Source organism: Lagenorhynchus albirostris, chromosome 16, assembly GCF_949774975.1.
Source record: "Lagenorhynchus albirostris chromosome 16, mLagAlb1.1, whole genome shotgun sequence".
Classification (NCBI taxonomy): domain Eukaryota; kingdom Metazoa; phylum Chordata; class Mammalia; order Artiodactyla; family Delphinidae; genus Lagenorhynchus; species Lagenorhynchus albirostris.
The window spans coordinates 75,443,555-75,456,289 of NC_083110.1; the positions used below are offsets into that span (position 1 = coordinate 75,443,555).

The following is a 12,735-nucleotide window of genomic DNA, read 5'->3' on the forward strand; positions in this document are numbered from 1 at the left end:
TCAGTGCACTTTTGATATTCAAGAGTAACTGAGTCACAGCATTCTAGTTATAAATTAAGTATTGCTTTTCTTTCATGGAGACCAAATTATTTCTCATTACAGGAGCAACGTTCTTGATTCTATTTCTGGAGGATTCTAGAAACAGAAAATCCAGCAAACCGAGCCTGCAAGTCTGGCGAGTTCTTGGAGTGGGAGGGGGTGGACGGAGAGAAGCTTGTAGGTGTCATTTTAGGGCCCTACCTGAACATATGTCTCAAAGAGGCTTTTGAGCTTTAACACACTGCAGAGTAATCATTTGTTTCTCAGTCTGTCCAACCTTCTGGAGAAAGAGTTCCTCAAGAGCAAGAATCGGTCTGATTAATGCATCTTCCCGGTTTTCTCACCAGGCCTGGCATGCGCTGGGTGCTCAATAAATGTTTGCAGGAAAATGGAATGAAGAGATAAGCAGAGTATAAATAAGGATGAGTATCTTTAAGGTCAGTAGATCTTCGACAGTGGGAAATGTGAGAGCCTGGTTCATAGGTGGAATGTCCAGGAAAATGAGAAAAAAGTAGGGCAAAATATACACTTCATTTGAACAAATAGTTTTTTCTCCATTCCAATTTTGGTCAACTTCATGGGCATATGCATGTGCAGTGGAAGGGAAACTAATTTAGCTCTATAAAAGTACTGACCAAAATAAGGTTTTTGTGTCTGAGAGATTAACTGAGATGGGGAGGGCCCCAAGAGTCAACTGGGAAGAGTATCTTTCCCGCCTACTATTCAGAGGACAGGCCAGGCGTCGGCCCCTGGGAGACTACATTTCCCAGCGTGCCGCACACGGAGGGGCGAGGGCGTGAGCGCAGCCTTGGCGCGGTGCTCTTTGGGAGTTGTAGTTTTCACTCGTCCGGCACCTGCGCTGGCGCCTCAGCCTGGTGGTGAAAAGAGGCCACGTGACCGGAAAAGCCGTCATTCGCCTTTGTGCCGGAACAGGTTGCCTGGGTTGACTGACGCCCGGCGGACCAATCGGCTGCCTAGAGCGAGACGTTGGCGTTTGAAATCAGCCAATGGCAGGCATTGGCTGGAACTTCCTCTCCGCCCCTTTCGTCCGGCCTGCGAGAGCTACGAGGGAAGCTAGGCGGCGGCGAGTAGCGGCGAAGTTGCTTCAGAAGGAGCTAGGGTAACGGGGAGAGGCGGCCGGGCGCAGTAGCGAATTCTCTGGGAACCCCTCCACCACCCCCCGCCCCCCGGGCCCGGAGCTGGCGGAGCCGTCCTCTGGGAACCGGTTCCTCTTCCACAGGTTTTCTTTTATTTCAGGAGCAGGCGGGGCGGCAGGCCCAGTGGGGGAGGCCGGGGTGCAGGAGCCCGCGGCGGGCCACCCTGGAGGGTGGAGTTAGGGGTGCGGTGGCGGCGACGCGGCCGGCTGGGGCGCTTAGAAGGGGCGGCGTGGGGTGGGGTGGGGGAAGATGAGGCCGGACCGCGGCGGGCGCGGCGGTTCCGCGCAGGCGCAGAGGCCGTGTCTGCGGCCTTCCCTAGGCCCGGCCCCCGTGGGGCCCCCTCGCTGCCCCGCCGTCGGCGAGTCCAGTCCCCGGACCCTTGGGGACTCTAACTAGGCGCTTGTTCTGTAGATGACCGGTTCTAACGAGTTCAAGCTGAACCAGCCACCCGAGGACGGCATCTCCTCGGTGAAGTTCAGCCCGAACACCTCTCAGTTCCTGTTGGTCTCCTCCTGGGACACGTCCGTGCGCCTTTACGATGTGCCGGCCAACTCCATGCGGCTCAAGTACCAGCACACCGGCGCCGTCCTGGACTGCGCTTTCTACGTAGGTGTCCTCCGCTTCCGCTTCTGCCCCCCTTTAATAGTCTCGGTATGGTGTTTCTGGTCAACAGTATCCGTTTTCCGTTGTTGGGCCGAGGCTTTTGTCGGTGGGGTCATTTGGATAGCTCCCCTCCCTTCCCCCAGCACTTACCTTGAGCCCCAGGTACTGTCTTTTTGTTTGTTTTTGTTTTTTTTGTGTGTGTGGGGTTTTTTTTTTTTTTGGCGCTGGGGACTTGCAGACGTCAAGAACTCGGTCTCCCCTTGTGTTCTAATGGCGCAACCCTGCAAACCTTTTGGACGTAATGTGTTTGAAACGCACAACAAGACAGTAACATTTGGCTGTCCTGTTAAAAGAAAGGTCTGTTTGCGAGTACATGGGAATGCCTGTTGACTGTCAGCCAGTGTGGTGAACAGTTCTTCCTTAATTTGCTGGCGTAGTACTTTTCTCAGCTCCTTAATTTGCTTTATTTTTTGTACTGTTTTTTTGTTTGTTTACAGTGAGTAGCTGAGCCCAGTGTACCTCTCGTCCTGAGCATAAACTGGATAGTTGGCTGTAGAAACAGGAATTTTAAAATGCTCTTTAAAGCTCTGTAAGTTTTAAATGACTTGCACCTTTATTTTGCAGGATCCAACACATGCCTGGAGTGGAGGATTAGACCATCAATTGAAAATGCATGATTTGAACACTGATCAAGGTAACATAGCCACGTTTTTACCAGTTTAGTGTTTTCTTAGTTAGTGCTTACTTGTAAATGTTTATTCATGAAGAGTAGTTCCTGAATTGCTTAGTTCCTAAGTTGCTTAGATACAAGTAAAAATGGCTTGAATTTAGGACTTTTTCGTTTAAATGATAACCATTAAATTACAATCACAAAATATTACGCATGTATTTTATCAGTGAAACTCATGATCTCCATCCACAGTGTTTACATGAAGTGGCACTTAAGTATTTGCCCTTTCCCTTGCCCTCAGAAGGGGACTGGGTCCCGCAGTGGACTACCTTTCAGTAGGATTTTTCCAGGACAGTGCTGATGTTTCAGCGTTCTCTTTTCAGAAACTAATTTAGTTTAGACTGAAGGAAGATAGGTTTTAAAAAATTTAACATTATAAAATAGCCAACCCTGTCCAGATACCATGTTAACCCCGCTTGTATAATTGTTTAGCATAGAATATGCTTCAGTTGCGTTTATTGAATGAAGAACAAGATGACACATTTTCTTTTAGTTAATTTCTAAGAGATATGAAATAACTTACCCACATTTTTGTGGTGACTTTGGAGCAGAGTAGAGATTGGAATGGAACCCGAATACACACAGAGCTCTCTAGTGGAGGTTTTTTTTTTTTGGTATATGCGTACGTTAGACATAGATGTACTTGAAGGACATGGCAAGGCACAGAGATACGACTAACGAGGATGAGTTGGACAGTGGGATGGATAGAGGATGGGGACTATATCTTATCCAAAAAAAAAATAAAGAAGGATCCAGTCAGAAGAGGCTTTTGAATGAAAGCCGTTTTGTCATGTAACTTACAACTGCAGGTGTTTGGTTTTGTTTGCTAGCAGCTTATTCTAGATAGGAAGTTAGCTTGCAGGTTTAGATTCTATTTGTTTGAAAACTCAGGAGAAAAAAAGCACTGAAAAGGAAACAAAAGTTTTTGAAGTTATAGGCCATAATGAAGGGAATTAGCTGTTTATTCTCAGAAGGTCATTGCTGAACTTCACGAGATACCATTTAAACAAGAAAAAAAAGTATGTATTTAAACAGGTAGTTTTCCTCTTTGAGGATCAGGGCCACATATTGTTTGTTCTTTGTTGTATCCTTAGCATGTGGTATAGATTCTGGCACATAGTAGACATTTAGTAGATGTTAGTTGAATGAATGAATCAGATAGGGTGAAGAGTTGAAACTGAGACGAAAGAAATTGTGTGTTAGAAATTTGACCCACCATGAAAACCAAGTGGGTTAATCATAAGACTCCCTGCCTTCCTCATCCCCAGCTCTCAGATAATCCTGTTACCACTTAAATAAGTTTCTTTGAAACATCAGCTTAACTCGGTAAGTTTTATCCAGATCCATTTGACCAGAGTTCTCCACTCATTGGTTCATTTCATCAGGTATTTCTTGAGCACCTACCGTGTATAAGAACCTGTACTAGATAGTCAGAAGTTTAAACAAGGTTCCTGATTTGAAGGAATCTAGAATCAAGTGAGGAACATAACAAATATGCCACCATTTTAATGTAATCTGAAACTGAAGTCAGCTTTTGGTATTACCATGCCAGTGAATCAAGCTATGCACTGTGAGGTGAACAGAGATGAAAGGATGACTTTTCTTAGTCGCGGAGAAATTTTTCTGTGTGTAGTAGTTCCATTGAGTGGGTGGAAGCGGATTTGTTACAGTGCGATGAATGTTTCCTTCTATTGTTCACTTGAGGAATCTTTGTTTAGTAAAGCTAGGTGTGGTTTGTTGGTTTGTTTTTTCCTACAGAAAATCTTGTTGGAACCCATGATGCCCCTATCAGATGTGTTGAATATTGTCCAGAAGTGAATGTGATGGTTACTGGGAGTTGGGATCAGACAGTTAAATTGTGGGATCCCAGAACCCCTTGTAATGCTGGGACCTTCTCTCAGCCTGAAAAGGTAGGCTCTTTATATTCGTAACAGGAATTATGGTCCTTGGGGTGGTTTGACTTGATAAATGTTTGATGAATATGATGTTCAATTTAGAGGTTAAGAGTTGATGAGTCTGCTTTACAAACTCAGCTAAATATGTGAAGGAAAACTAATTTTGGTATTTTGGGCAACATTTTCTGTCAGTTGTCGTATTTGTACTGGATAGCACTAGTCCTAAACCCACTTCCATGTATTAATGCTTTCAGTCCTAGGGCTGAGAAGCAACTTTTCAGAGAAGTCATTTAGCAAAGACTGTTCCATTGCCTTCATTTGGGTCTGACGGCCCCAAACCAGGAAGTGGGATGGAGCATCACTCATTTTCACTTATGACCTGAGGTTTCTCTTGCGTTGACTAAGAGGGTGAAATGGGTTATCATTTGAAGTTTAGTGAAAAAGATGTTCTATATTCCCTGGCTTTTACCATTTATTTATTGTTAATACTAACAGATGTAGTTTGAAGGCTGTAGTGAAGGAAGCTTCTTAAAACTGAAACTTTGTGTATTATTGTAACCTTTTTATCTGTACAGTGGAAGTGTAATTGAGCATTCTTGCTGTATCCTTTATCAGACTTTATCAGGTGGTAGTTAATTTTAAAGATTGATTGTTTTAGCAATTTAAAGGTATCCTTCACTTGAGTCTATTTCCTCAATGTAAATATACTGTTCAGTTCCTGTTAGCTGTCATTATATACCGTAGTGCATCCAAAGAGCCATTATTTTTGTCACATCACATTCGAATCTACTCCTGGCAAGACCTTTGTTCAGAATAAAATAATTGCATTGTTTCTGGTTTTGATTTATGGTTGTATGTAACGTGTTAAGAGCTGTGATAAATTGCTGACAGAATATCATATAATGGACAGCCACACTGAATCAAGCTGCTTATTGGTTCAGCAAGGTTCATTATGTCACTTTTTTAATATTGTTTTTGATAAATGTATATGCCTAGTCAGTAGCATGACAGTGTTTTTACTTGATTTATGATTCGTGGGGATAGAAAGCACTTTTAGAAGCTTGTGTGTCACCTGTATAGTAAAGATTTAAGATAAAATTCCCATTCTGATTGTACTGTTATCAACTGATCTCTTTCTGTGTTTCTTAAAATTTGGTGTTTCATATATCTTAGGTTAATTTCTGTTTTTCTGCAAACATGTTTTCTGAATAAACAGCGGTAAATCTTAATATGTCTGTTATTGAAATATTCTTGTGTTAAATCTACTGTTTTGAATCTTTTAAATTTCTTGTTTTTCCCTTGGTCAAATTAGCTGTTGAATTTAAAGGCCAGATTGTAGAGAGTGTCCGCTCGTTACATTGTGAAACCCAATTTGTTTTTTTCCTCCGGGCTGGTAGTATGTGGTTAACATATTAGTGATTACTAACCATAAGGTTTAATTACTGAATGTTAAAGAGATATCTTACCATGTCATGAGGCCTCTTCATTTTTTATAATGATTTTTCAGGTTTTAAAATATTAGATGAGTTGCTTATTAATTGAAAGTAATGATCAGGGCATAGTTATATATACCTGAAGTCTAGACTTTAAAAAAATGGTTTAACCTGATCAGGAACATACGTTTTGCCACCGTTTTCATGAATTTGCTACCTCTATTTAGTCCCCAGATCACATATTTGAAAATAAGTAACTTTAAATGCTTATTGGCAGGAAATTTTGTGATTTGTTTTAAAGGAATGTTTTTGTGGAAGTTGTTTTGATATTGAAGAAAAGGAATTTTGAGGGGAAAAAAATAGATGCTTTTAGGGAATAAAATGCTTTTTAAATTTTCCCTGAAGATAACACTGTCCTGAGTGTTCAGTATGACGTCAGGGTATAAGAATTTGCCTTGTCATATGCCAGACCACTATCCTTGTCTTTTAATTTTGAGTTCGTATGCCACCAAAAGCAACTAAGAAGCTAATTAATGATAGCTCTCTCACTCTTCCTGGGAAGGCCTATTTATTCAGTGTGACAGCTGGGAGAGTCAAGATTTTTAGAGTTACAACATGAAATATCCTTCCAAAAGGTGGTCATAGAAAAATAACTTTGAAAATGATTGTTTTATGAAAAGCCAGAAGCCCATTGAAAGCTATTTTGAGTTTTTATGGCTTTATTATCTCCTTTTTGAGTATTTTCTACAATTTTATATTGTCACTGAATGAAACAAGAGGGCTGTAAAAACTGTTTAATAATTTAACTTGTTTTAGTAACGAAGAGAATTGTTTCAGAGATGCTTTCGGAGAGTTAATTAGAATGTGCATTATGTGATACTTGGTTAAGTATTAAGAATATCTTGTGTTTATTATTTTGTGCCAATTGGATTGTGTAACTGTAGCATTTAAAATTTCATACCTGTGTTTGTGAACCTGATCAGCTAACTTTTTTATGGTTTTATGATTAGTGGACTTTATCTTGGTGCGAAATGCCATTTGCAGGCAAGCAGATGATTTTCAGCAAGTTTTGATCTTTCTTGAAAGGTGTATACCCTCTCAGTGTCTGGAGACCGGCTGATTGTGGGCACCGCAGGCCGCAGAGTGTTGGTGTGGGACTTACGGAACATGGGCTACGTGCAGCAGCGCCGGGAGTCCAGCCTCAAGTACCAGACTCGCTGCATACGAGCATTTCCAAACAAGCAGGTACTGACCTCTCCTCCCTGTGCCCGGGGAATTTGAAAATAAGAGGATCTTATATGATAATGATTTGGTCACTGCCTTTTAAAGCTTTGCTTTTTTTTTTTGAGTAGTGATTTAGAATTTGTTGTAAATTTTTGCCAGCCTTTTGTTAAAAGGTGGTATGTTAACTCAATTTTAGAGAAAGCTTTGATGTTCAGAGAGGATAAGTAATCTGCCAGTGGCTAGAGTAGAGGTTTTCAGATTCCTTGGTGATGCTAGTCCAGGATGCTTGACAGGTATACAGTAATCAGAGAGAGTTTTGCAGGTATTTTAATTTACAAAACAGTGAATTCAAATTTAAATCTGGAAATTTAGGATTATGGAATTTGCTGTTCTCTCTCTCTTTTTCTTTTTTTTTTTTGCACCTCTTTTTACCCTAATGCTAATAGAGTTTAGTCAGTCTGCTAGCAGACCTGGATTTTTCTTTTCTAAAAGAATGCCATTGAGGGTAGAGAGGCGTTGTCCCTCATATAATGACGAACAGGGTAGGTCACCCTTCCCATCATCATTACTAGATGAGGTGACACTATTAATCTGCCCTTTCGTCCCCAAATCCTTAAAGTTCAAAGGGAAGTTGGTGGTGGGGTCAGCTGCTGTAGGAATTTTACAAGAGGAAAAGTCATTAAAAACAGTGGGTGTCTTTGGAATCTAATGGCTATCCTTAGTGCTTATCAGAAGGCTAGTACCTCAAATGATGATCACAGTTCTTCTCAGGATATTGTAAATTTCCATTGAAGATAAGGAATTGCAGTTATGTGAACTTTAGAGATTTAAGTGCATGATTAAAATATGCTTGCATTTATGAATGTTATTACGTCTTCTATCTAAAATTTTCCGTCAGAGTTTATTTCCAGTTTATAATGGAAGTTTAAAAGTAACATTTTACTGATTTTTTTTCCCTCCATAAGTAGTTTTTTAGGAGTAAATCTTTTTCATATCTTGAAGAATTAAAAATATAGATTTCATATTTATCTTCATCTCTTACTTTCTTTGACATACTATTTCGAGGCAAAGTGAGGAAAGGTTTGAAATTATAAGCCACGTTTGAACATCACTGAAAATCTGTGTGGTTTGTGTGTACACTTGACTTGGTGTAGTTAAATGCGAGAGGCAGGATGACCAAGATGGAAGGCTGGTTTTCCACTTGGTTTGGATTATTGGTACCCTCAGTGAAGGAGACACAATTCTCTTAGAGTTGTTAGAGGTGAGGAGGCGTAGAGCAAAGAAAAACATATTCCAGCTGATGGAATGAATTCTAGTCCCCTTCTGGACAGGACAACAAATAAATGATACTGAAACACTTTAAAATTCCTGTTGAGGTTTGACAGAATAACTCAACATTTTTGATTGCAGTGTGCAGGGTACTGGTAGAATGAAGAAGGCAAGTGATGGTGGCCTTTTATTTATTTACTTGTAATAAAACAGATATAAGTGTTCTTAAACTTTGGAGTGATCTTAACTATGTTAGTACAGCTTAAACACGTGGTTAAAACCTGGCCGTATTCTCTTTTCATTTTAAAAATAATCATCTTTCTTTACTGTGGGCTGAATTTTGGAATTGGGTTGAGTTTGGGAATCCAGGCCTAGTTTTGGAAGCTGGATTCACCATTTTTGTCCTCTGATTTCCTCTTGTCAGGGTTATGTATTAAGCTCTATTGAAGGCCGAGTGGCAGTTGAGTACTTGGACCCAAGCCCTGAGGTACAGAAGAAGAAGTATGCCTTCAAGTGTCACAGACTGAAAGAAAATAATATTGAGCAAATTTACCCAGTCAACGCCATTTCGTTTCACAACATCCACAATACCTTTGCCACAGGTATGCTAACCTGTATCTAGTTGTTAAGATAACAACATTTTGCTATTAATTGAACAGTGCACGTTTGTACTTGGGCAGAGTTTTAAAAAATTGTGCTTGCTTTTTATGATATTTACAGGGAAGAAAAACTGGTATAATACTCCCTGGGGAAAATGTAACTTCTGTGACCTTAAAAATGGTTAAAATAATGGTTATTTTTGTATCTGCTTTTAAGGACTGTTGTAACTCTTGAAATTACTTGCAGGTGGTTCTGATGGATTTGTAAATATTTGGGATCCATTTAACAAAAAGCGGCTGTGCCAGTTCCATCGGTACCCCACCAGCATTGCGTCACTCGCCTTCAGTAATGATGGGACTACACTTGCAATAGCATCATCGTATATGTATGAAATGGATGACACGGAACATCCCGAAGATGGTATCTTCATTCGCCAAGTGACAGATGCAGAAACAAAACCCAAGTGAGTATGCTTCACCTGTATTTGAGCCTTTTCTTGCATTCAACCCAGGATTTATTAATTTTTCTAAATTCATGAATAGCATTGTTGATGCCTGCTCGATATTACAGCTGACTCTAGGGTTGGAGTTGATTTTATCTTGTTCTCCCAAGCTTTCAATATCCGTAGGTTGATAGACGTCTGATGGATAAAATTGTGCCTAGTTGTTTTGTAGAGAAGAATGTCAAACTCTCATTCTTCTTGAATAGGCACTATTATTTGAATCTCTGGAGTTATTACTAGCTCATTGCTTCAAAATTAAGTTGAGGAATTCAAGAATAATTTATTTTAGCAAATTCTATTTAAGATATTTAAGAATTTGAACTACCAAAAATCTTCCCTCTCCACAGAGGTTGTTTCTTTAATATTTACACAGAATGAATGACCTTCAGGTCTTACTGGAAATTCAGAGTAATATGGCCTTGCCTGCGATAGCAGATTTCCTTAGTTTCGAAATTTTCATAGATGTCTTCGGCTCTTGGTTGTAACTGCTGACAGAGAGGAACCATTTCCATTTTTTGGTACCTAGAGCAAAGCTTTTTACTTAATTACCCGCACCAGGCTTCCAGGCTTTAGGGAAACCTGATACTTAGGCACTTGTTTAACCATGAAATACCAACCCCCAAGAGTCTTTGTCCTGTTCCTTGGCCCTGTCTACTCAGGCCCTGGAAGGAAGTCCTCAGTAAATATTTATGGAATAACTGACTTTTCAGGATTCCTGTACCTCTCTGAGTTAGAATGGTATAGAGTCCCGTTGCTAAATTGGTTGAGTCCCTGAGAAGGGGACAGAGTATTAAATACTCAATATCATGTGTGTTTTTACAGGTTTGACTTTAGAACAGACTTAGCATGTGAAGCCTGTTGGATAAAGGGCTGTGTTTGCATTTAATCTCTCACTTTTGTATCTCTTGTCCTGGCTGGCCATTTTGATCTCATGCTGTTCTTTTTTCTTTTGAACTTGTAGGTCACCATGTACTTGACAAGATTTCATTTACTTAAGTGCCATGTTGATGATAATAAAACAATTCGTACTCCCCAATGGTGGATTTATTACTTTTAACAAAGAAACCAGGGAAAAAATTTAATTTTAATATTATAAGAACCTGAAAATATTGGAAAAGAGGTTTTTATTGCTTTTTTTAAAACAAACACTTTCTTTAGTGCATGAGATGGTTTGATGGTTTGCTGCATTTAAAGGTATTTGGACAAACAGAATTTGAGGGCAGCGACAGCACTTTTGAGAATCAGTTTTGACCTTGATGGTGTTTGTTTCTATTGTGGAAATAAATGTTTGTGAATAAATGTAGGTAGTAAAACCCCCTTTGCATTCTTTGTGGACCTTAAATGGTAGAGAAAAAGGCTCTTGAGCCATTTGTTTCTCTTGCTGGTTATAGTTGCTAATTCTAAAGCTGCTTCAGACTGCCTCATGAGGAGGTTAATCTACAATTAAACAATATTTCCTCTCGGCCGTCCATTATTTTCTGAAGCAGATGGGTCATCATTTCCTGGGCTGTGAAACAAAGCAAGGTTAAGGTTAGACTCTGGGGAATCAGCTCGTTTTCAATCTTATTAGGGTGCAGAAGGAAAACTAATAAGAAAACCTCCTAACATCATTTTGTGACTGTAAACAATTATTTATTAGCAAACAATTGATCCCAGAAGAGCAAATTGTTTGAGTCAGTAATGAGCTGAGAAAAGACAGAGCATATCTGTGTATTTGGAAAAATAATTGTAACGTAATTGCAGTACATTTAGACAGGCATCTATTTGGACCTGTTTCTATCTCTAAATGAATTTTTGGAAACATTAATGAGGTTTACATATTTCTCTGACATTTATATAGTTCTCATGTCCATTTCAGTTACCCAGCCACTGGTGATTAAGGTTAAAAAGAAAAAAATTATAGTGAGAATGAGATTCATTTCAATATAATGCCCTGAAGCAGAACATGAACTTAGCTTGGCCTATTCTGGGTAGTACCAAATAGTATTTTTGTTGTCACACTTTTTGTTTTTTATTTACATTATTTGCAAATGTATGTTTCTGAATGGTACTTGGACCTTTACTGAAATTTATTTTATCCATGATGTATTTAAAAAAAATTCTTCTGATACAGAGAAAGGTCTTATTTGTAAGTATTTCAGTGAAAACTTAGTGTAAGTCTGAACCCATCTTTTGAAATGTATTTTCTTCATTGCAGGTCCACCTAATCATCTCGTGAAAGTGGTTTCTCTATGGAAAGCTTTGTTTTGCTTCCTACAGTTACATGCTTATCCCCTAAGGGATGTGTTATAGTCATTGTGGACGCGTTATTTAGTATGTGGATTTCTCTGTTTTCTGTCTTGCAAAAAACTTGTCTGTGTGCCCTTTCATACTGACTGTGTGTAGGATGAGGAGTCTTTGTGTCCTTTTGCAGTAGTCTGAAGAACTGTTTTCCCCCAGCAAGCCCAGTTGCTGTGTATGAGCAGCTTGAGCTCTTTTTGTAAAATAACCTAAACCTGTTAATTCCATGCTGTCTAATAAATCAGAGATTCAGAACCCTTAAATGTTGGATGTTTTTAAATGTTGGTAATTAATGTAATTTACTTCATAAAAAGGCTTCTGTAAAGCAAAACTCCCTTCATCGAGGGCCTGGTGGGGATGACATTGTACCTTTAGGTCCACACTGCCTCATTTAATTATGTCTATTCTGATGTACTTTGGGGATTCAGTCTTGGATAAAGTGATCTGTTGGAGTTCTGCCATTTCCCTCGTGCCCTCTCGCTGGATCAGCAGGGCCCTCGAGCCAACTGTGCAGCTTCACGGGATGGGCACAGACTGCATGGCAGCTGCCGGGCGCCTTTTGGCATGACTCTCTCCCGGTAGCTGGTGCAGCCGGGCTCCTGCAGCTCGCCCAGCCCGGTGCTGATGCAGCCAGCAGGCGCACTTGCAGCCAAGTGACAGACCCGTCTGTACTTATCCATCAAATGCTAAATCAAAGTGAAGCCCTTGGGATGGTCAATAATGTAATAGCCAGACACTAACTGATGGTATTGGTTCTTTAGTGTGATTATGTGCTTTTTAAAGTCATAACCACTTGGTTGAGGACAGAGCATAAATTTAAAACATTGTTTAGCTGAAAGAGAATTAATATAGTATTGTAAAAGGTGACTAAATTAAAGCAATGTGGGGGACCTGGTTTTGAGGGCATGGCGTGGCAGAACTTTTTTTGTCTTTCTATCGCGATGTCTTCTTGTCTCTTGAAACCAATGTATCTCACCTTAAAGGTGTCTGCTGCCTCTTCTGT

General features: G+C 40.0%; 1 protein-coding gene across 2 annotated transcripts; it reads left to right on the forward strand.

Annotated features, from left to right (window-relative positions):
• The first annotated feature begins 1,023 nt into the window (after nucleotides 1-1,023).
• On the forward strand, nucleotides 1,024-11,995 carry BUB3 (BUB3 mitotic checkpoint protein). Of its 2 annotated transcripts, none has more exons than XM_060126219.1 (8): nucleotides 1,024-1,159; nucleotides 1,608-1,802; nucleotides 2,424-2,493; nucleotides 4,288-4,439; nucleotides 6,944-7,102; nucleotides 8,775-8,952; nucleotides 9,197-9,413; nucleotides 10,414-11,995. In XM_060126219.1, the coding sequence occupies exons 2-8, from the start codon at nucleotides 1,608-1,610 to the stop codon at nucleotides 10,427-10,429; spliced, it is 987 nt and encodes a 328-aa protein (XP_059982202.1). In that variant the 5' UTR covers nucleotides 1,024-1,159; the 3' UTR covers nucleotides 10,430-11,995. The 2 variants fall into 2 exon arrangements, with proteins under 2 accessions (XP_059982202.1, XP_059982203.1); XM_060126220.1 differs by having other exon boundaries at nucleotides 11,650-11,995.
• Nucleotides 11,996-12,735: the final 740 nt, after the last annotated feature.

Coding starts and splice junctions, on each gene's coding strand:
- BUB3 (XM_060126219.1), top strand. CDS start 1,608: ATGACCGGTTCTAACGAGTTCAAGCTGAACCAGCCACCCGAGGACGGC. Junction 7,103..8,774: donor GAGCATTTCCAAACAAGCAG/GTACTGACCTCT, acceptor TCCTCTTGTCAG/GGTTATGTATTAAGCTCTAT. Junction 8,953..9,196: donor CCACAATACCTTTGCCACAG/GTATGCTAACCT, acceptor AATTACTTGCAG/GTGGTTCTGATGGATTTGTA.